The sequence below is a fragment of the Carya illinoinensis genome, chromosome 2, assembly GCF_018687715.1.
Source record: "Carya illinoinensis cultivar Pawnee chromosome 2, C.illinoinensisPawnee_v1, whole genome shotgun sequence".
Lineage (NCBI taxonomy): Eukaryota > Viridiplantae > Streptophyta > Magnoliopsida > Fagales > Juglandaceae > Carya > Carya illinoinensis.
Genome location: NC_056753.1, coordinates 11,496,775 through 11,520,125, shown reverse-complemented (window position 1 = coordinate 11,520,125; position 23,351 = coordinate 11,496,775). Strand labels below are relative to the sequence as shown.

The 23,351-nt window shown below is 33.7% G+C and overlaps 2 protein-coding genes across 2 annotated transcripts; both read right to left on the bottom strand.

Moving 5' to 3' along the window:
• Positions 1-1,578: 1,578 nt before the first annotated feature.
• Positions 1,579-3,197, bottom strand: LOC122300116 (phenolic glucoside malonyltransferase 1-like). The gene has a single exon (XM_043110530.1). It carries the CDS (start codon positions 3,119-3,121, stop codon positions 1,745-1,747), a length of 1,377 nt encoding a protein of 458 aa, XP_042966464.1. The 5' UTR covers positions 3,122-3,197; the 3' UTR covers positions 1,579-1,744.
• Positions 3,198-15,060: 11,863 nt separating this feature from the next.
• Positions 15,061-16,730, bottom strand: LOC122300115 (60S acidic ribosomal protein P1-like). Its single transcript, XM_043110529.1, has 4 exons — positions 16,590-16,730; positions 16,349-16,445; positions 15,515-15,724; positions 15,061-15,298 (listed from the first exon to the last, which is right to left on the bottom strand). The coding sequence occupies exons 2-4, from the start codon at positions 16,415-16,417 to the stop codon at positions 15,242-15,244; spliced, it is 336 nt and encodes a 111-aa protein (XP_042966463.1). The 5' UTR covers positions 16,418-16,445; positions 16,590-16,730; the 3' UTR covers positions 15,061-15,241.
• Positions 16,731-23,351: the final 6,621 nt, after the last annotated feature.

Below are 23,351 nucleotides of genomic sequence, written 5' to 3'. Positions count from 1 at the left end.
TGTATCTTTATATAACTAAATTCAAAATCATGTTCAAGTTTCCTTAATTTATGGTATGAACTTGGTAATAGAGCATGAGAAAATGTATCATTCAATAATTGAAGAATCATATCAAACGATTTTACGGTCTAATCACCAATACTTTTAATAAAGAGTATTTTAAGAGTAAATGATAATTTTGAAAATTTTACACAACATGGATATATTGGACGTCTACATCTTTAAGTAATTAGTCAAAAACTGTTTGATCGGATTGAGTACTTGTGGGTCATCCATCGGGTATCACCATTACTAGGGAGTACTTGTGGGCCCTTTTATGAGCTTGTGATCTTTTAAAATTGGACTTTGCTAGATGCCGTCGGTAAATACAGTCGGCTATACAGAATAAATAAAAAAAATTATAAAATATAATTTTTTCATGATTGTACAGAATGAATAAAAAAAAAGTTATAAAAATAATTTTTTTTTCATATAGGTCCCATATTAATTCATTTTTTTCAAAACGACTACACGCCGACTGTATTTACCGACTGCACAGATCATTTCTCTTTAAAATTACATTTCTCAAAAACTTTTGAGAGAATCTTACATTAATGTCCCTAAATATTCAGATAAAGATTAATAGCCTTTCGCTAAAACTGTTTGAGCTGCTTTTGTTTTGTTTTGTTTTAATTTATTGATCAAGAGAAGAATGATGGATACATATATCATTGTTGTGAAAAGATAATATTTAATTGAAAAATATCCTTCATCCTCCAGCTACCATATATTAATTTTATATTATGATAAATCAAATTATAAAATATTAATTTGCAAGCGGGTATCCCACGATTAGTCAGATTTGACTATTCTTTCTTCAATTATTGGACAGATATTGTTCTTTTTCTTCGTTACATAATACACGTGATTACTTAATTTAATATATCTTTAATTAGTCAATATATTTATTTTATATTAAAAAAATAACATAACCAATTATATTAATAAAATACATAAAAAATATATAAAAATGATTGTATATAAATTTTTTTGATATAATTATGTAAGCCATATAAAAATTAAAAAATATTTTTTTTTTATCTAACTTGACATTAATATTTTGAGACTGTAAATTAAAATTTGTTAAGGTGAAACAAGATGGGGAATCTTCATCAAGCTAGCTGAGTTCGTGCTAGGAGCGAGAAAGATATAGGATTAGAAAATCAGGGAATTTTAAGGCCTCTCTAAAAACCCCTACTCAGAGAAATCTAAACGCACTCATGCATATATGTAATTTGCTTTGGATGATGAAGCCAATTAGACAAATTTTAAACCTCATGAGTGCGTACGATGGTCTCTATCAGATCACAAACAAATAGATTTGAAAAATTATGGTCAGAAAAATTGAAATTTCTTGATTATATTAATTGGATGGAAATAAGAGTTCAATGTCTCCGTTTATCCCTCCATTCCTTTCGAAATTTTGAGAGAGAGAGAGAGAGATAGAGTGGGAATTAGTTTTAGGAAAAATATATCTTCCTCATGACATATAAGCGTAGGTATCATGAATCAGCACAAATATTAATTAATAAACGGAAATGAAGAAAGCTAACAATAGAATAAACTAACCAAAGATCTTACAATTTTGGTGCACAATCCAGCTTAAATAGATCATGAGATATCCATAAAAAACGACACCTAGCTTCCATCTGAAAATGATGGATGCTAATGACTGGAGTTGCAATAAGGTATATATCATTTGGCTTTAAAGGCCTTCAAGACCTTTGGCAAAAAGTAAAGCAAACACTTCCATTTCAGGTTTCTTCAAAACCAAACCTACTTCGATTTCTCCAGCACCATCTCTAGTTTCAGAAAGAGAGATGGCCCCTGTTTTATCTATGGATATCATGTCCACCTTCATTGGCTTTCCCCACCCAAAATCGGTATTGTAAAGCTCAAATCGAGGTGAGCCCGCAACGCCAATTACTCTAGCATTCTTTACAGTGAACACTGTTTCCAACCATTTTTCAGCCCCACTTAGGACACCATCACCTAAACTTCTGATAGCTTCGCTTATAGCCTTTACCGCAATCGCCGTCCCCTCTTCTCCCAAAAGCTCGTTTCCCTCTAAACTGGCCGTACGAGATGCTACGCAGTTTCCAAGATAAGTCCCAGGGATAGGATCCTCTAATCGATGTCTGGCGTCCACAGTAAAGGCAAAAAGGTATTTGGTGTCCCTTAGTCGTTCTGCCTTCGCTAGACAAACAAACGTATAAGCACAAGTAAGTGTATACGTCGACAGGTGCAACGGTTGCTTTTGTTTATTCTTCTCCTCCGGCATGCTTTTCATGATCAATTGCTTGATCTTTTCCAGGTTGGTACGAGTCAACTTGAATGTGCCTCGAACCGTATCCGGTGGAGTTTGTAGTTCCCATACCATTAAGCTCTTGTTGTTTGGACCATTCTCATTCATCCATTGGTCCAGGTAGATTGCTTCCAGCCCAGTCGGGTCCTTGATGACCATCCTGTCATAGCACGGCGTTAGCTCCGGCACCAAGGACAAAGCATCTCCTCCAAGTTTGCATATGCGAGCCCATGACTTCATAAACATGGTCGAACTTCTCCCGTCAAGAACAGCATGGTGTGCGGTGATTCCGATACAAAACCCGCAGTTTGAGAATGTTGTGACTTGTAAAGCTAACACGGAACAAGCTTTGGTGGAAGTTGCCAAGTGGGGTACTAGAGGATGGTATTCGACAGCTTCGACAAAGTTGTCGCCTGAGAGATGGTAGAAGTTGGCATTAGACTCAGCTACAGAAAGTGAAATTGCATCACCCTCAGCGTAATTTATGATCGGTTTATGGGAGTTTTTCGGCCAAATGAGGGTACCAGCAAGTGGAAGATATTGTTGGAGGGTGAGGGACAGTGAATCTTTGAGTTGTGGAAGAATGGTATCCAGGAAAGGTGTTTGAGTGTGTGAGGTTTCGTAGAAGAAAACACGCTGAACTGGATCAAATCTTAGCCAGAGTAAATCAAAAAAGGTAAGAGGAAGAGTGGTTGGAATGGCCGAGACACTACTGGTGTTCTGTGGGGGAGACACCCTACAAACCTCAAGAATTTTAACTGAGTTTTTGGTTGCCATTAAAGGGGAGAGAGAGAGAGAGAGATGAGAAACCCAATGGTAAAGGTGAACCCAACGGTTACTCCCGAGACTTCGATGAATGCCAACTTGTAGAATCAGTTCGACATGATTTATTGCGATGCTTTTGACTGACGAATAATTTCATGCCACGTTAATACGGGCTGCAACAACTACTGTCCTTCCATCCTAATTTCAAAGTCAAAAAGAGGAAATTAATGGCTGTTAATTTGAAACTATATGGCTGACGTGAATTCCTTCCAACAACTTTCGTGAAAAAAAGAATCCTTTCATTTCATTTGACTAGTGCGGCATAGCCTTATTTAAATCTCTTTAAAAAATTTAATAAATAATTTAATTTTTTTAATTTTAAAATAATAATAATAATATTAAAAATTATATTTTAATAATATTTTATTTAATTTTTAATTTTTATTTAAAATCATCTTAATTCAACTCATTATAATAATAATAATAATAGTGAAAGAGGCTGACAGTCGGATACGAAGAAAATCTAAATTTTACACTTTTTAATAGCACAAAACCACGTCAGCTCTTTTTTTTTGTTTTTTTGGGTTACAATGGATGTAAAGAGTAATGTTACATACAATTATTTTTAAGCACTCCCTGCGCACTCCACTGATATGATTAGCTGGATTAATTTTTTTTAAATACACAACTAATCATATCACTGGAGTGCATAAAGAAGTTTGCAAAAATGACTGCACATAAAATTTTCCGGATGCAAATGCATCGAATCTCAAGCTCTAAGACTGTTCTCTCAAGCACTCTGTCTTCCCTCTTCGCTCGCTCTCGCTCTCTTTTCAAACGCAAGTTACACAACTCATTGGTCTCCCTAGAAAAAAGAATTGAAGTTGTGAAACTAGGATTTTGTATAACATGAAGAACTTGAATTTCATATATAAACTTTGATCTTTTTAATAGTTTTTCCCGTAGTTTTTTTTTTTTAGGTATTTAAATATTTTTATTCATTTTCTGAGTAACCAAACAAATGACAAATAGAAAAAGCTAGAGTTAATAAAAAAAAATTAACTGATATAAAGTCGAGAATTAAAGAAATGACTTATGATGAGGTAAAAAATTATTAAAAAAAAAGGGAAAAATTTTTTTGTTTCCATTTCCTTTCTCTCTCCGATTGACTGAGAAGAAATCTAAACAATATAAGAAATTTTAACATAGGACTGAGAATAAACAAGACCAGATGAGGTAAAGTGCTAACAAATGTTAAAACAAAAAAATTAATAAATTATCTAATAAGTATATAAATATATTGAATCTACTCTTGGATTCCTCTATCTCACCTTATAATAAAGATATTTACAAACTTAGAAAGAAGAGTTTTGCTACATATAAATACAGTCGCGCACTAATCTGTGTACCAATATTGATTTATTCATACTTAAAATTTAAATTAATATTATTTTTAATAAAATTTACTTTTTGACTAATTACATCAAATAGATTAGTGCACAATTATACTTACAATTATATTTTTCTTAAAAAGAATACGGGGGAGTTGAAAATTACAGAAAAATTGAACGACATTGACAGTGTACATGGGCACAGACGAGAGATACAGAATCTTCTTTCTTTCTTTAAAATAATAGAACTGATTCGGTAATGCAGATGAGTGATGGAGTGAAACTGTCACTCTCTTGCTATCCCAGCCAAAACTTGTGAAGATCTGGTTTACTTACAAAGAATGCTCTTTGTTAGTCTGATAGGTTAGTCTCAAATGGAAGATGAAAGAGATCGATTTGATTTTAGTTTAATTTTGAGCCCCTAATTCTGTACGTCTCTTTTGTTTCTAAAAAGAATGGAAGGCTGATGTGTCAATTTGTTATTTGGTGGTGTAAAGCAAGTTTTTGCACCCAATCCGATTTGAAGGTCATCTCTATACAAATCTCACCTCAAACTCTTGTTTTATTTTATTTTATTATTATTTAAAATATATACAGCACAGAGAGCAAACGTGCTGAAGTTGAAAAATTGTACAAGTTAATGGTCTTGCAATTTGTCTGCTTTCATCATACAGTTTGTCACGGGCATACATAGCTCATAATTATAGGAGCCCACCCAGCTCATAATACTTGTCTAAAATTTTGAATTCAGGTAATTGAAATTGATATTCATTTTCAGTTTTGATTGTCTCGGTGGAAGTGGTGTTTAGGCAGATCATGAACAAACAACTCCTTGATTTAATTGGAAAATTTGAGAATTTTTAAAAAAATTTCTAGCTTTATTTTTAAAAATTATCTAAATATAAAATACTTCTAATTTCAATTTTTTAATTTAATCATTACTTAATCAATACTTAAATATAAAAATCAATACAATTTTTATAAATTTTAAAATAAAACTAATATTAAAAAAATACATGTAAACAATTTTTTAATTTTATCTATTCGTTCTCACAAATTCTAATATAATACTAATTTTCAAAAACATTTTTCAAATTTTTTAAATATATTTTACTCAAACTATTCCTCCATTATTCATAAAAATTTTAATATATTTTCATGCGATGCATGTGGAATAAGATGATATGAGAATTTTGTGAATAATATTAGATAATTTGTGAATAGTAGTGAAATCATTTATGTTAAGGATTTATTGGGTGTTGAGAAAAGAGAGAAAAAGTTGAATAAAAAATATTATAAATTTAAAATATTTTTATAATATTATTTTATAATATTATTTTGTTTTGAAATTTGAAAAAAAATTAAATTATTTTTTATTTGAAAGTTTAGGAAAGTTGTTATGATTAATTTGAAAGGACAATGCTATAATAACAACCAATGTATCCACCAAATGTGCACACTAACACAAATGAGTTTTTTCTTTTTTTCTTTGTCTTTAAGTATTTTTTAAACATCCTTAACAATTAAGAAAAAATAAAAAATAAAAAATCACTAATAGTCACTTCATTAACAATTAAGAAAAATTAAAAAAAAACAAAAATATATGAGCGGGTATATTTGGTAGCCATACTATTATTTTTTAATTCGAAAAAGTTGTAATAATTAATTTGAAAATGTTGTAATGATTAATTTGAAAAAGTTGTAATATTAGTTTGAAAGTGTTTGTATTTGAATGGTGTTTGTGAAAAAGATGAGATTAATTTAGATGTAAATTGTTTTCAGATATCCCCAATCACGAGATGAGAAATTCTCAACCCTTCTAAAAATTTATTACACTTTCATTTCCAAACATTAGCCAAATATAAACACTTTTCAATTTTAAATTTTCCATCTGATCATTATATAATCATTACAACTTTTTCAATATAACTTCTTCAAACTTTAAAATAAAAATAATATTAAAAAATAGTATTCAAACAATTTTTTAATTTTATAATATTTTTTATGGTTTTAATAAAAAAATTATAAATTTCTTACTATTATTTTATTTTAGATTTTGAAAAAGTTGTATTCTTAGATGAAAAAGTTTTATTATTTTTTATATTTCATTTAAAAATTTGTAAAAATCATAATTATTAAATGAAAAAGTTAAAAATTTAAATTTAAAAATATTTCATATTTGAATTATATTTAAAAATAATATAATTAAAAATATATAAAAATATTTAAGAATATATAGTTGATTAAATAATAATAATCGGTGTTTTTTCGTAGTATTCTTTAGGGGTGCGCAGCGGGGCCCTGCACCACCCCATTCACCCAGCTCCTGCCCATGCGGGGCTGGGTTTCCACGCCGCATATGAGGGGGTGGGGGGCCCTGCCCACATTTGAGTCATCCCGCAAAGACGAGGGTCGGAAGAGGCGGGGTCCTGCTCTGAGTTCCCCCCCCCCTCCCACTTCATATATATTATATTATAATATATATATATATATATATAACTCTCCCAAGATTGAAATGAAGTCGTTACAAAATGACGTCGTTTCATGCCTGGGGGTTTTTTAATAACCTCCAATATGAAACGACATCTTTTTGTCATAACACTGAACGACGTCTTTTCGTATGGAGATTAAGAAACTCCCCCACCCCAAGAGATCCCCCTTCTTCGAATCCTTCTCTCTCTCTCTCTCTCTCTCTCTCTCAAACTCACATCTCCCTTGTCATTGCTTTGCTTTGCTGTGCTTAATGTAAGACTCTTTACCTTCGATTTCTCTTATTTTCTCCCCCCCCTTTTTTTTTTGAGTTTTGGATTGGAGATTGAAGGAATGATGGGTTGAATCGAAGATGGAGAATGGGCGATGATTGTGAATTGTGTGCTATGGATTGTGATTGTGCATGTGTTTGAACTTTGAATCGTTGATTGTGAATGTATGTCACTATGTTTAGTGTTTACCATTCTTTGAACTCTTTTATGTAATTTGTAGGGTTTCATATTTGGAACCCTAAATTAGTTTAGAGTCTAAATCTGAAACCCTTAATTGACTTAGGGGCCGGTGTCAATCATTAAAACCCCTAAATGATTTAGGTTTGGGTACTAAAAGTACCTCAAATATTCTTAGAATACTCCACTACTATTTACAACTTTATTATTTCTTTTTTATCTATTTTTTACTACTATTCATTACTTTTTATTACTATTCAATATTCTATTATTATTTTTTCACTATTGTTTACAACATTTTTTAACACTTCTCACTACCCAAACCCAACTAGGTTTCAGATTAGAACCCTTAATTGATTTTTTGAAAATATATAATTTTTTTTATTGTACAATATGAATCTATGCAGCCCAAGCCTCAAATCTCAATGGGTTAATCCTAATGCATTTCTTGAAAATGTATCCTAATTTTTTTTTAATTCTTATTTCTTGTTTATAATTCTAATTTATTTTCTTATTAAATTGTTAATGTTATTTCAGATTTTATGATCTCACACAGTCACACTCACAGTCACAATTGTGCAGCACTAATTACAACTTTGATGAGCCCTTGACTTACCCCCCGGACCACCCCAAATGTCATAGTCAAAGATTCAAACAATTCTCTTGTATTATGTATTTAGTTATTTGTAATGTTGATACAATGTCCCTTGAATTCTTTTATGTTTGTAATTTTGTAATGGTTTAGCCTCAAATTTTGTAATAGCATAGTTATTATTATTAGTTTATTAGGTAGTAAACTAGTAGTCTATAGTAGTATTTCATTAGTTCATTTGTTCTAAATTTTATCATGTATATATTATTTTTATTCATATAACTTCTTTTTCTTTTTTTTTTTTAATTTGGTTTTTAAACTGTTTTTAACTTCTAATTTGATGGGCCCAAAGCTATTTCTGGGCCATTTTAGGCCCATTTTAGCAGTTTATGGGCCAAAAATGGCCTAGAAACCCCTTCTGGGCCAAAAAGCCTAGTAGGGGGCAAGGAGGCTGGACAGATTGATCTATCCACACCTTGTTATCCTGGATGGGGTACCCTGCCCCCGCACTCCCGGGGGGGTGCATGGGAGAAAATCCGTAGCATTGCCCAAGGAGGGCAGGGAGGGGGTACCCGCCCCTTACAGGTGCAGGTAGTACCCATAACTATCACTGGTGTCCATAAATCTTCCAAAATAGACGTCATCTAACATGTCTTCCATGTCATCATCGTAATCTCCATGCTTATCGGGGATGGTCATTATTGTCGTGGGTACTAACTGTGGCAAAATCATCAGTCTCACCATAGAATATCCACCATGTGTAATTATGGTCAAAACCTCAAATAAAAAGATGTTATTTGATGATACAGATGGGATTATAATAGTGATTAAGACATCTTCTACAAGGAGATCTAATAACATTATTTCCAGATGCATGATCTCGTGCCATTAAGAGAAAGTTTTGAACTCCCACACCATAACCTTAATCTCTGAACCTATCTATTATATTGATCCAACTCTTGTCCATACTCGGGTCCCTATACAAGAGTTGTAACGAAACATTATAAGTGTAACAGTGGCATGATTGGTACAAAATGGTACTACAAGATACGAAAAAAGAAGAAGTAAAAACATAGTTCATTTAAGTAAAACATGTATGCTGCAAAATGTTTTAGTAATTGTTGGGATATTATGCTGCTGGTGACAATAATTGTTAACCAATATAAACCAAGTTTTATAACTTGTACTTAATTAGGGTTGAGAAATAAATAGTTAATCGAGGCCGAGGAATAAATATAATTCTTATATTTTATATGTGACTGTCCATATATTTTGTATTAGACAAAATATTAAATAATTAGAGGGCTAAGTTTTGTATATGGCAGCTGAAAGGTAACTTGGTTAGTTAGATTACTTTCTATCAAATGCTTGGAAGGTTGTATGTAGTTAATGACCAAAACTATTAATCTCCTGATTGGGTTGACAGCTTGAGATTAAAAAAAATCTCCACCGTCAATAAAAGCATATGCGTGGAAATCTAGCTGACTAGCAATGGATTGAGTCAAAGTTAGGCACTATTTTTCATGCATATATTGTACTGTAAAACAAGAGTAGTAGGTAAATAACAGTTATTGTATTCATTATTAATTAAGCAAAAATAGTTACAGTACATCACGAAATTTGTTCATAGGAATTGAAGAAGTCCTGGGGGTCCACAGGAGAAGACTTAGCTTCAATATGATGCAGGCTTGCCCTGGATGCAAGAGAGTATCTTGAATAAAAGCAGATTTTGGTAATGAGTCAGATCCAAGAATGGGAAATAATCTAAAGAAAAAGAAAAATTTGCAAGCAACAACTTGGCCCTTTGATCGAGCATTCAGACTGTTATCTCTCTCATATGCAGTATATTTAGGTGAATACCTTAATGGAGGGTAGAATGAAGTTGGTAAGAAAGAAATTAAAGTATTAGGATAAACAAGGCATTATATTTACCATTTTGCAACGAAATACATTCATTGCTAATCACTTATTAGCAATAACATTTTGGTAATATAGATTTGTTTACAAGGAAATGATAGCCATTGGTAATTAATTTTTCCAAGGATAGAATATCGTTGGTAAAGTATGTTTGCAAAGAAATACTTTCGTTGTTAATTATTATTTTGCAAGGAAATGGAATCGTTGATAATTTCTTTTTACAGGAACATTATATTGTTGCTAAAATGTTTTTGCAAGGAAAGAAATGCTTTTTGTAATGGAAAAATGTCGTCGGTAATTAATTTATATCATTGTCCCCTCCTGTCATTTGCAAGGAAATGAAATCGTTACTACAATGTTTTAGCAAGGAATTTACCACGTTACTAAGATAAGATTTGCAATGAAATCATATTATTGCTAATTTAAGAATAAAAAAATATTCTTTCTTGCAACAAAATTGAAAATGGTTGGTAATTAGTTTTTAGCAACTAAATCATATCATTGCAAATCATGATAGCAACGAAATTGTTCGTTGCCGCATCAATATTTGCAACGATTGTAATTTGTTGGTAAATGTTACCATTTTGCAACAAGATTAATACAGTAGCAATGAATTTTTTTCGTTGGAAATGAGTTAGCAATGAAATTATTTCGTTGCTAATTAGACCTACTAAATTGCAATGAAATAATTTCGTTTCTTATGTGCATTTCACTTTTTGTAACGAAACTAAATAGTTGGTAATGGGTAGAAACTTTTTGCAACGAATCAATGTCGTTGATATTATCTCAAAATTGTTGCTAAATGAATTGGCATTCCAAATCCTCCATTTTTTGCAACGATCATTTTGTAAGGAAATATTTTCATTGCAATTGCATCCATTTGCATAGAGAAATCTAGTTTCATTCAAAAAGGGTATATTTTTAGCAAAAAAAAAATTTTGTTGCAAATTTTGTTGGAAAAACCCATTCTTGTTACACACGTGGGAGGAAATTGCAAATTGGTAATAGAAAGTGAGTTTTGTACGAAATGGTAGAAAGGGGACATACTTTGAATGTTTTAGGTCGTGGGATATCAACATTGTGCCGTAGAACTGGACAAACGTACGAAAAAAAGGATGATGTGCGGTACAGTGTTTAAAGGAGAAGGCAGCTTTAAGAGTGTTTAAGGGAGTGCCAACTTTATATAATGGAGTTTTAGGAGTGTTTAATCTTTTCAATGAAGAGATCGAGTGGGATGAGAGTATCTTAAGAGCGCGTTTGGATACAAAATGAGCTGTCCAAAATGAGGACCTAAGAGAGTGTCTTAAGAGTGTTTTATCCGTATGAAAGCATCTCAAAATTTGTAGCTGTCCAAAATGAGGTATAATCTTGAATTATGAAATGTTTTGGAGACATGGTTTGTGTATATATATATATGTAAATGATTGATATTACTTTTACGTTTATGGTGTATTCTTTGTAACGTGAGTACTTTATGGTGATTACGAAAAGTTTAAATTTAGATGTAATTTATCTGATACAAGTTTTATTTACCTTTCCTTTGTGATTATTGTATTTTGTTAGTAAAACATGCTAGGCTCATGCATATTAGCTAACATGAACGAATGGGGAGTGTAACCATCATTACATATCCCGATACCATGTGAATGATGGTTGTAAGTTGTCTTCAAAATCCACTCTTTGATACTATGTGAATGAAAATTAGTTCAGAGGACCTAAGATCCTTTATAGGGGCTCAGGATTTGGCAGAGACACAAATGGCTTCTGCATTGAACAAATCACCAGGGAGGAATCTATCAGAGCTCCTCATTTTTGGTGGGGTGGTTGTACTTGCTTGTAGTCTTGATCAGGAACTCTTGACTAATGCATTTATATTCGGTACTGCCAGAAGGTTTGCAAATGTAGGAATTGGAAAGTGAAGTGCTTGCTCTTATTTGAGAATGTGAAATTGTAACTCTTCTTGTAAGAGTTGCCTCTACGTCATTCTGTTCAAGTGGCAGAGTTTATCAGAATTGTGTCTGGCAAACACTATATAGAGAGGATAAAGGGTTGTATCTTCTAGTATTTTTTTTTTTTCCAAATATTTTGGAAATTTGGCCACATGTACCACTGTTTACACTTACATATTAAGTGGGATGAAAATTTTAAGTTTAAGATGAGATATTAAAATCTTATATTTTAATATTATTATTGTTTTGAAATTTGAAAAAGTTAAGAAAAAGTTGAATTATTTATTATATTTTGTATGGGGATTTGGAAAAATTGTAATGATGAAATGAGAATTTTGAGTTTGAGATGAAAATTTTTTGTTACCAAACCCAACTTAACAGGCTTCCCATTGCAGCTAGTTTGGGGTTTATACCAATGTTGTTTTCAGTGTTTTCATTGCTTATGTTCATCTCTCTCCATCTTCATATGAGCATTTTCATAAATAAATCTGATATGACCCTGAAATTTGAGATCTGTTCTTTTTCAGTATTATTTGGAATAATGCTTGGGAGGTTCTAGCACTAAGCTTTTGAAATCTAAAACCTGACTCATAAATTCTCTGTGAAATAACAAAATGGGCATGTAATATTCATCCCAGTTATTAACAACACATTTTACTTTTGGGTATGTGATTTTTAGTAAGCATTCTGTATGTATCTCAAAACGTAACAAAAAGAAAATGCGAAACAGAACTTTTCATTCTGTGATTTAAAGGCAATTGTTTCCCAGAGCAATATGAGAAGAAACAAAATAACAACACATTGAAAAACCAGTACTCTGTTCTTTTGGTTGGAAATATATTTTCTACCTTATTTCTTAATTAATTTCTCTTCCTTTTTAGGACCTTCGCTAATTCAAGAATAAGGTAGACAAATCTTAGTCTTAGATGACTAAAGAAATAATCTTTGCTGACCAGTTGTTACAGAAACTAAAGAATTGTGATCTGCAGCACTACTTTTCACACAGCAGAACTACTTGCCCACCAAAGTTTCAAAGCAGTGCAATCCATCGAACTGTGGTGCTAACTTTGGCATCCTTGAGGTCTTCACCTCTTCCTTTGCTTTTGTCACCATATTTCTGATATATGCCCCAATCCCACCTCCATGTTCCTGAATGTAAAACAAACACAGTACAGTTTTAAAATTCCAAAGAAAAGGAAGTTGGAGTTGCAGGATGAAAAAAAGCTTAGAGATGGCACTGGATAGATGTATGAGAATTTGTTACCTGCGGTTGTTTAGAGGGTTTTCTATCCAAGAAATAAATAGCAGCAGCAGCGATAAAAGCAGGCACGGTTGCATAAATGGTACCCAAAGCCATTGCACCCAGGAAGAGAGCTTCTACGATTCTTAGAAGAGACACTTTGACCTTTTAATGGCAGGTATATATAGGGAGGGTGGGGGGGAGGGAGGGAGGGAGTAAAGGTATTTAGGATGCCTTGGTGGTGAAGTTAAGCAAGGAATAGTGTGAAAAGGAGGAAAATGGTAGAAGCGAAAGCAAAGCGGAAAAGATTAATGTTAAACTATAACACAATTACACCATTATCTACTGTGTCGGTGTCTATAATCTTTGGATTTTAGTCTTTGCAAATGAGAATAAATACAAGGAATATTGAGCACTGTCTCAACAATAGAATGAAATGATGCAAACTTTTCAAGTTTTTTTTTACAACCTATAACAATTACAGAATAAGGTAATACTTAAGGCATCTTCAATTGACGCCTCACAAGGTTACTCGTTGGCATGACAAGCAAAATGGAGTCTAGAAATGAGCCTTTTATTCCATTTAAAATGTTAAAAGATATGCTCATAACGTAGATGATACTGTTTATGGTGATACCAATGTCCTAGTTTTATTTATAATCGCGCCATTCTAGATGCCGCCAAGTAAACTCAAGGCTTGATGGATTGAGAAATTCTATTTTTCGTCTTGAATTTTATTATTTATAATTATACAATTTAAAAAAAATAGGTTTTGAATAATTTTTATGGAATTAATTAATCCGTAAAATCACTTAAAATATATAATACTGGTGGAAGTGATGAAAAATTACAAAATCAAAGATGAAAGCAATCATTATTAGAAACATCTCTTATCCAAATCTATCTGAACCCATTTCAAATTTCATGGCCTGGCGTTGACAAGAAAATGATAACCTTATCTGGGGGAATAACTGTACATATAATTAAAGTAAGCCACGTCATATTAAGTGCGCCAACCACATAGGATTAGCTAATATCTATTATTATTATTTATCTTACGCTTTCATATTCTTAAAGATTTTACGATCTTATAGATGTTTGTAGATTGGATAGCGCTTGGAATAGGGGCTGAGAGTGGATTAGTTAGGATTTGGGAATCTGTGTCATCATTTCATTGTTGCTTGCAAACCTAAACATCATCAATGGATGCCTTTTCCGGGTTCTGCACTACTTTGGATGAAAGATATGGAGATAAGAATGAGTATATAACTGGAAAGAATTTTGCTATATATAAACACGGTCGCGTATTAATTTATGTATTAATATTGATTCATTCTTACTTAAAATTTAAATTAATACAGTTTTTAATCAAATTTACTTTTTGACCAATCACATTATATTAATACATAATTATACTTGTAATTATATTTTGAAGCTTGGGGCACTATGATGCATACAAGCCTTGTACCTAAAATTGATCTAAATTCAACCGACCCATATGCTACCTCAGTTCAATATTCATTGATGTTACACGTTTCCGTAACTAATAATAACGTTTAATAAACCACAATTACAGCCTATATGGGTGCAATGTACAGGACTTGGAATAAACAAAACAATAGATGATGCAAGCCACCATATTATTTGTTTTAGTTTTCCCGTCATACAAAAACACTCAATGCCAGTATGGCTTATCACAAGAAAAAGTTAAAACACAACCGGAAAAAAGTAAAAAAGCAAGCCCAAGATTTCAAGAACTCGATAATTGATCTGCTGGGAAAATGGTCAGCGACTCAGCACAGTAGAGGATTCAGTGGCCAAACCCACCCTTCTGAATTTTATAGCAAGCTGCCTTTGCACATAATTCAGTGCGAAGTAAAAATTGATTTCATGGCTGAGAAGATTAAAGAAACAACCCAAAACTTAACAAAATCATAAAACTCCACCTAGCTGTGAATCAGAACTCCATAAACATATTTTATAGTCATTTCTCAACTTACAACACTTGAAGGATAACTATCAAAAAAGGCAAAAATTCAACAAGGTCGCCACTCAAGTCTTAAACTGCCTAACAGAATAGAAGACAACAAACTATTAGAATAATCTAATCAAACAAGCTGAATCCCATGTCGTCATCCTCGCTCTCATCCTTTGGCTCTTCCTGTTCACATCATTCAAAAAGGGTATTTGATCAAAATCAGATAAAAAAATAGAAAACTTCTACCCAATTCTTTTTTCAAATTTGGCAGAGATTCACAAGTATCAATCTTTTCTTCTATGATGTTATATTTTACAAGAGACATTGTGCGAAATCCAGCAGTCAGTATAGAATAATGCAAGCCAGGCCCCAAACCATCAAGACCAGATCTGCGTATACCTTCTTTTCTTCAACTGCAGGAGCGGCAGCAGGTGCGGCGCCACCAGCAGGAGCAGACAAAGCTACTGGAGCAGCACCGCCACCAGCAGCACCAGCATTCAGAATGAGATCCTCAATGTTCCTCTTCTCTGCAAGCTTTGCAAAAAGGCTAGGCCAGTAAGACTCAACGGGGACGCCTGCTGCTTTTACCAAAGTCGCAATCTTCTCTGCCTGTCAAAGAATTATTCAATAATTAAACAGTAATCACAAAATCGCATTAAATTAGCATCAATGCATACAACACAGACTGAATTAAAATAAGGGTTTCATCTTCCAGACAAGATTCAATTAAAAAATCGACTGACAAAATAAAAATAAGACCTCATCAACTTCAATAATGTACAGCATCCCTACATATTCAAGAATTAGTTTAACGATACTAATTAACGCAATAACACAATTAATATAAAAGTAGTCCAAAAAACTAATCAACAAGATGTACAGCTTCCCAACATACTTAATATACACAAAAATTAAATATAATTATAATAAACACAATAGAATACCAAGGGATCTTACATTTATCCGCCTTTAAAAATAAACATATTTGTTAGTAAAAACTAGAGTCACCAAAACACCATGACGGAAGTTAGCATCGATTTTTTCAAAAGACAAAAAAAAAAAATAAATAAATAAATAAAAAGCGGACTACAATGGATCTAATCTAATCTGATATCCCTAGCCCATATAAACAACATTCAGATGTATACATTCAATGAATCTAAAATCCGACAACTTTGCACCAAACGAAAGAAGAAAATCCCTTTTTAAGGGAATAAAAGAAGCTGGACTTACGGTGATTGCGATCCCATCGTCGTGGAGAATCAAAGAGGCGTAGGTACAAGCGAGCTCACTGGAAGACATTGTAGCAGCACTGAGATTCAATCGCAACCTTCAAATAATAGAAGATAAAAAAAAAAAACATAATCAAGATCTGTTCAAACAGATGATTAAAAACAAAAGAGAATGAAGAAACCAAAGAGAGAGAGAGAGAGAGAGAGAGAGAGAGAGAGAGAGAGAGAGAGAGAGAGAGAACCTATAGGCTATACAGAGGCGATTGAGGTGGAAAACTTTTGGCTGAAGGGTGCTAGGGTTTGGGAAACTAATATATATATAGGATGGGGAGGGTAGGGCTTTGATGGCAAAAACAGCCAAACGGACTCCGGAGGGCCTGGACTTTGCGTTACCGATTAGGTCAATATATACCATCAATTCTTTTTATAATTCTTTTATAATTTAAATTAAATAATTAATATCATTAATTTAAAAAATTTATTTATTTTAATAAAAACATGTCATTTTAAATAGAATAATAAAATAATTATAAGTTTATTATTTTTCTAAACTTATAATAGAAAATTGAATAAAATGTTCTTAAAATATTATTATTGTTTTAAGATTTAAAAAAATTAAATTATTTATTATATTTTATATAAAAATTTGAAAAATTTGTAATAATGAAATGAAACGAATTGAGTTGAGTTTAGATAAGATGAAATACTTCTTGTATATAAACAGAGTCTAAACTAAACTCTACCGTACCATATCTAATAATCTAAACAAAATCATCAAACAATACTACTAAGAAATTTTAAAGCCTCAGTAATATAAAATAAAAGGCATAAAAAAATCAAGAAATTTAAAAAATTCAAAGAATTGGAAATTTAAAAATAACAATAATTTTTAACAAAAAAAATATAAATTAACAAACCACAGTAATTAAAGATCTTAAAATAAAAATTTAAATTTTGAGAGAAAAAACTTCAACTTAACATAACTATTTTGTAAGCATGCTCAGAATTTACACCAAAAATAAGAATAAAATTTTAAACGGTAGGCAAAAACATAATTTCAGAGTGGTTAATGGTTATATATTATGTGTGTTGATTTGGAAAGGAAATAAATCACTTAAGAAGAAGAGGTGAGAAAGCTTGGAGCATTCCGCGGAAAATAAAAATAAAAAATATAATATAAATTATTTATAACCCAGCTGTATTATCTTGGATTACAAATTAATTGCTAATGCTAGATTACAAATAATTAAAATTATGCAAATAATATAAATTATCTTGGATTACCTTGAATTATTACTGATAACGATAATTTAATTCTTTCCTCAAATCTTAGAGACTCAATTATCAAATTATCAAGATTTACTTTAAGAAGAAAATAATTAACACATCGAGGGTAAATAGTGCAAATATCTCATTGTTTACTTAGGAGTAGGTATCTTCGATCGGTAACGGTTACCATATTTATCTCCTCAGGCATTGTGATGGCGACGAGCATAGTACGCTTGTGATCTTTTAACTCGTTGGGCCTCCTATATGGCTCCTACTCGGTATAGTTAGGGCCATCTGGTGAAGATAAAAGAGCCTCTCTAGTTATCCAGTAAATTCCTATCATGCTGGGGTAGTGGAAATTTAGTAATTATAAATTATTTTTTCCCATCTCATCATTAGTCTTGGTTGGTTGTTCATACTATTGTGCTCAAGGGGTTGTAACAGCTCCACGTTTGTACCTAGTTACGTTACCAAATCATGAGATTTGTCTGAATGCGATCATGTTGCTAAACCACTCGCATTCTCTTTGGGAAATTTTAACATTCATGTCTCCCTTTATACATAGAGTAATGCTACATATAGTTGTGTAGTGTGCAAATGTCGTACAATCGCTTTGAAAAAGAGTAAGGTTCATGATGACTTGCAAAATTTCATATTGTAGATTTTACAAGTTCGCTCGAGCAGAGGCTTTTGGCCGCTCGAGCGAATTCAGGCAGATTCAAACGCTCGACTGCCGCTCGACAGGGAGCTCGAGCGGGTTGCTGAAAAACAAAGATCGCTCGAGCGGAGACATTGGCCGCTTGAGTGAAATTAGACAGAGTTGGACGCTCGATGTGCGCTCGACACCCAGCTCGAACGAACATCGTATTTTGACATATTTTAGATTTTCCGCCGTGATACCATATAAAAGCAATTTTTCACTCTAGGGCCGCGAGTTTTGACTGGAGAACACTTCTTGGGAGAGAAAAACATACCTAGAGGGATTCAAATCATCTATTTTTGGAGAGGAAATTCAAATTATTGCATGTACGTTGGAATCATACATGAGCACGGACGAGAGAAAAGCGTTGAATCGTTCCCTTGAGCTTTTGACGACGAGTTGAGGCTGCAAGGAGGATTTTTCAGTGTTTATTTTCTTCCCATCTTCTCAGAACAATTATGGTGAATTCGTTTATGTTGAATTCCATTTCTAGCATGAGCTAAATTTTCTTCATTCTAGGAAAACAATGTAACCTATTTCCGAACTATGCTTGATTGTCTATGCTAATTTAATGCAATTCTCTCTTTGTTTATCTGATTTATTCTGAATTTATTGCTTCTAATTAACTGGCCATTGATTAGATGATAAGTAATCTTGTAATTTGCTATCGAAAGAGGGAATCATAGGGTAGATCTTGAATATTTCAGGATAGGTAAGTATAGAGATCGAAAGACTTGTATGAACCTATGTAGTAATTAAATCATTGGTCTTATTGCGTTCTTGATTATTGAATTTGCATATTCTTGTGTGAATTGATAACCAAGAGTCAATTCCAATTGACTATCGAAATAGGCTTTTGGATGAATTAGAGATTTGCTAATAGACAAAATAGATTTAAATTAAATTAGCTGGATGAGAAAAGCATAGTGAAGAAGTAGGTGAAATCGATTTCCTAGAAGTTTTCTTCCCATTAATTTGATCTTCGAACGTCAGTGTTATTTCCTTTGCACATTTTTCTTTGAGTTGATCTAGTTTAGATTGCAACCACAAAAATCTTAGTGATTCCTCTAGATAAAATCAAGTTTAGTATAATTTTGGTATTTGGCAAACGTAAGGTACTAATCCCTGAGGACGATACTCTTTTTATTACTTTACTATAAAACTACGATACTGTGCACTTGCAGTTTTGCACCGGTCAGTTCACGATTAAAAAATTTAATTTTTTTTATGTGGATCTCGTATTAATTCACTTTTTTCAAAGAGACTGCGCGACGCTTGTACAATCACGACTGCAAATATGATTTCTCTTACACATAACTGTATCCTCTTTTCTATTGTTTCTTTCACTTTTGCTTACTCATCTTCTTCAATGCCTATATTTTGTTGAAACCCTAGCTTCTCCTCCCCCGTATTACTTGTTTGTGTTTTATAGGTGACAAGCCTCGTGACTGGGTTAAATGGCTCTCACTTGCAGAATGATGGTATAACACCAATCTACATTCTTTTACCAAATTAACTCCACTTGAATCATTCAACGGCTACCCACCCCCAAGGTTGGTACCCTATTCACTAGGAACAACTTAGTTTCAGGCTATCAATGAAGCTTTACACACAAGAGGAATTGGGTAAATTTACTACTTCAACATAATTTACATTTAGGATAGAAATGCATAAAAAAAATATATATATATATATATATGAAGCATACGGAATGAGTATTGAAAATTGGAAATATGGTTTACTTGAGATTGCAACCTTACAAGTAACAGATTGTGGTTCATAGGAAAAATTTGAATCTTTCACCACGTTTCTACGGGCCATACAAGGTGCTGGAACGTATCAGAATTGTCGCATACCGATTGGATCTTCCCCCAAATGCTTCTTTCTTTCTAATAAAAGAACCGTTCTTCGCAAGCCGTTGTTTGGTTGAGACTTACATCAAACACAAAGTTGTTGTCACTGCTTTTCCATTAAAAGTGCTAAGACTGTTGTGAATGGAGACAAGAGTGGTGGGTCATGCATTGCATGTGCTCGTTTAATGCACCGAATGCACCGAATTCAAAAGGTGCTGCTGCACCTTCTCTCAATTGCACATTCTCTCAATTGCACCTTCTCATCGACGACTCCCAATCAGTATTATAAATAGAAGTGTTGTGATGAGGTGAGAGTGTGAATGCAGACAAGTGTAGAGAGAAAACAGAGAGTGTGTGCTGCGTGTAGCGCTGTGCAGAGAAGATAGAAATAGAGTGGGTGAGCAGAGAGAGTTTACAAAAGAGGTTTTTTGCAAAAATTATTTCATAGTGAAATTACAGCAATTGTGGATATAGGCAATTGCTGAACCACGTTAAATTTTGTCTCTCCTTTATTTAGAATTATCTCTGTCTCCGACCAGCTCCCAACATCTGGTATCAGAGCTCTGGTTCGAGCTGCCTGAAAATTCAAATTGGTTGAAATCAATTTTTGACAACTCCAGGATATTTCTTGCGTCAAGACGAATCCGTTGCCACAAACGGAATCAGAAACGGAGGTCGGAGAAGCCCACACACGCCCCGAGAAAATCGGCGCGTGCATCTGCTGCAACTCACGCGCCCCACGCGCACCCGAGGTTGAAGACGCGTGAAATCCACGCTCCCACGCACCCTAGAAGAACCCGCGCGTGTACTGCACTCGCTGAGCCGAGCCGAGCCGCATTCCTGAGCCGAGCTGTACCGAGCCAAGTTCCTGAGCCGAGCCGAGCTGTGTAGCCGTGACTGAGCTGAGCCGAGCCGTGTTCCTGAGCTGAGCCGATCCGAGCTGTGTTTTTGAGCTGAGCCCTGTTACTGAGCTGAGCCGAGCCGTGACTGAGCCGAGCCGACGCCATCCCGCCACTTGTCGCACTCTGGTTGGCTGAAACTGTTTTGGCCTGTTTAAACTCAATTTTGATCCAATTTTGACGATTCTGGACTCATTTCCAGCTAATTCGAGTGTTTCAGACGCAACGGTGATTTTTGTTTGTTTAAATTTGAACTCATTTGTAAAGTTATGGCTGGAAAAGAAGCTAAAGGTGCTGGTATCGAGAAATTTGACAGTACAGACTTTGCCTATTGGAGAATGCAAATAGAGGATTATCTCTATGGGAAGAAACTACATCTTCCACTCCTAGGAAGAAAGCCAGATGACATGAGTAATGAAGATTGGAGTTTCCTTGATAGACAAGTGTTGGGAGTCGTTCGACTAACACTGTCAAGATCAGTTGCACATAACGTGGGAAAGGAAAAGACCACAGCGGATTTGATGAAAGCTCTATTAGACATGTACGAGCAGCCATCAGCCAATAACAAAGTGCATTTGATGTACAAGCTATTCTACTTAAGAATGGCAGAAGGAACTCTAGTTATTCAGCATCTGAATGAGTTCAACACCATCATCAATCAATTAGTTTCAGTGGGGTTGAATTTGATGATGAAGTACGTGCACTGATTGCTCTGGCTCAATTGCCAAAAAGCTAGGAAGCCATGAGAACAGCTATTAGCAATTCTTATGGCAAAACAAAGATGAAGTATCAAGATATTCGGGACCATATTCTTAGCGAGGAAGTTTGCAGAAGAGATACAGGAGAATTATCAACTTCCAGTTCTGCCTTAAACCTCGAGATGAGAGGTAGAGGAGCTAGTAGAAGTTCAAATCGAGACAGGTCAAAGTCCTGAAGAGGCAGAAGTAAATCTAGGTCCGGAAAACAAGTACAGTGCTGGAATTGTGGCAAGATTGGCCACTTCAGAAATAATTGCAAGGAAGCAAAGAAGAAGAATGAGCATGACTCTGCTATTGCCACAACAGAAGATCTCTAAGATGCCTTACTCCTTTCAGTCGACAATTGCCGAACCACGTTAAATTTTGTCTCTCCTTTATTTAGAATCATCTCTGTCTCCAACCAGCTCCCAACAAAGACTACACAAAAGATTTTTAAAATCATGCCGACCAACCAAGTGGAGAGCAAGCATTGCACTCAAAATGGAGTCCTCTTGTATTAATGGAGACCAAACACAGAAGCTTTGTGTCCTGCATATTTAACTCTTGTGGACGTAGACGATGGCATTGAACTGTATAAATTCTTATCTCATTTATTTTCTATTGTTGTCCTTTGTCTTCTTGTATTTACAATTTCTCAGTCCTCCATCTCCACCGTATATGAAGGCTATCTGACTATCACCTTTGGATTAAAAAAAACTCATATCTACACATCGTATGGACACCAGATCGTTTTAACAAATCTTCAGCTAAATAATAAATTTGCGTATAGGTTAGTCCCAATTTTCATCCTCATGTCATTTGCATGTCGTAAACTAGCCCTTGTTATGGTAATTCCCGTGGGTATGTCATAGTCCTTGTTACTCTTATGGCAAATTAGAATGGGGCACATGTTGTATCTAGTCAGCTATTAAAAAAGTTAATATATATATATATATATATAAATAATTAACGAGCCCAATCACCTAAAATATTATAAAAAATACACAAATAAAAAATGGGCAGCTACCCATTTCAACAATCGAGATTTGAAACATGGGTGGCTAAATCTTGGTTGTCCAAGTAGGTGACCCTTGCAAGATGGGCCAGCGCATGGTGGCCACCCCCCAGTCTGGTCCCTAGGTGACTACCCTTTTTTAAGCGTATATATTTGTAGCTTTAAATATTTTTTATAATTACACTTTTTGATTGTACATTTTTTTAATTTTTAAAAGTTGGCTATGTATGATCATGACACGTTCCTTTTCTTATTAGTTAGAATGCATTAGATGTCAAGTGTTTTCATCATTATTAACAAAATTGAAGGGACTGATTTGAAATATCTAGGGTTATGCAAAAACTTCTACCAATATTCCTTCTTATTCTAATTAAAATTTGGAGTTTGGAATAGGAGTCAAAGATAGAATCGGAGTTCGGACATGAACAAGATGATTGGGGTATAAATTTTTAAACCCAATATAAATATTCTAACCCCAAAGGCCACAATTCACAAGACCAAATTACCTCTCCTCTCCTCTTTTTTTTTTTT

Bases quoted from the DNA above. Each gene is read 5' to 3' on its own strand.
- LOC122300116 (XM_043110530.1), bottom strand. From the start codon at position 3,121: ATGGCAACCAAAAACTCAGTTAAAATTCTTGAGGTTTGTAGGGTGTCT.
- LOC122300115 (XM_043110529.1), bottom strand. From the start codon at position 16,417: ATGTCTTCCAGTGAGCTCGCTTGTACCTACGCCTCTTTGATTCTCCAC. The intron at 15,725-16,348 runs GTAAGTCCAGCT...ATTCTTTGACAG, and splicing joins ACGATGGGATCGCAATCACC to GCAGAGAAGATTGCGACTTT. The intron at 15,299-15,514 runs GTATACGCAGAT...TGATGTGAACAG, and splicing joins CTGCAGTTGAAGAAAAGAAG to GAAGAGCCAAAGGATGAGAG.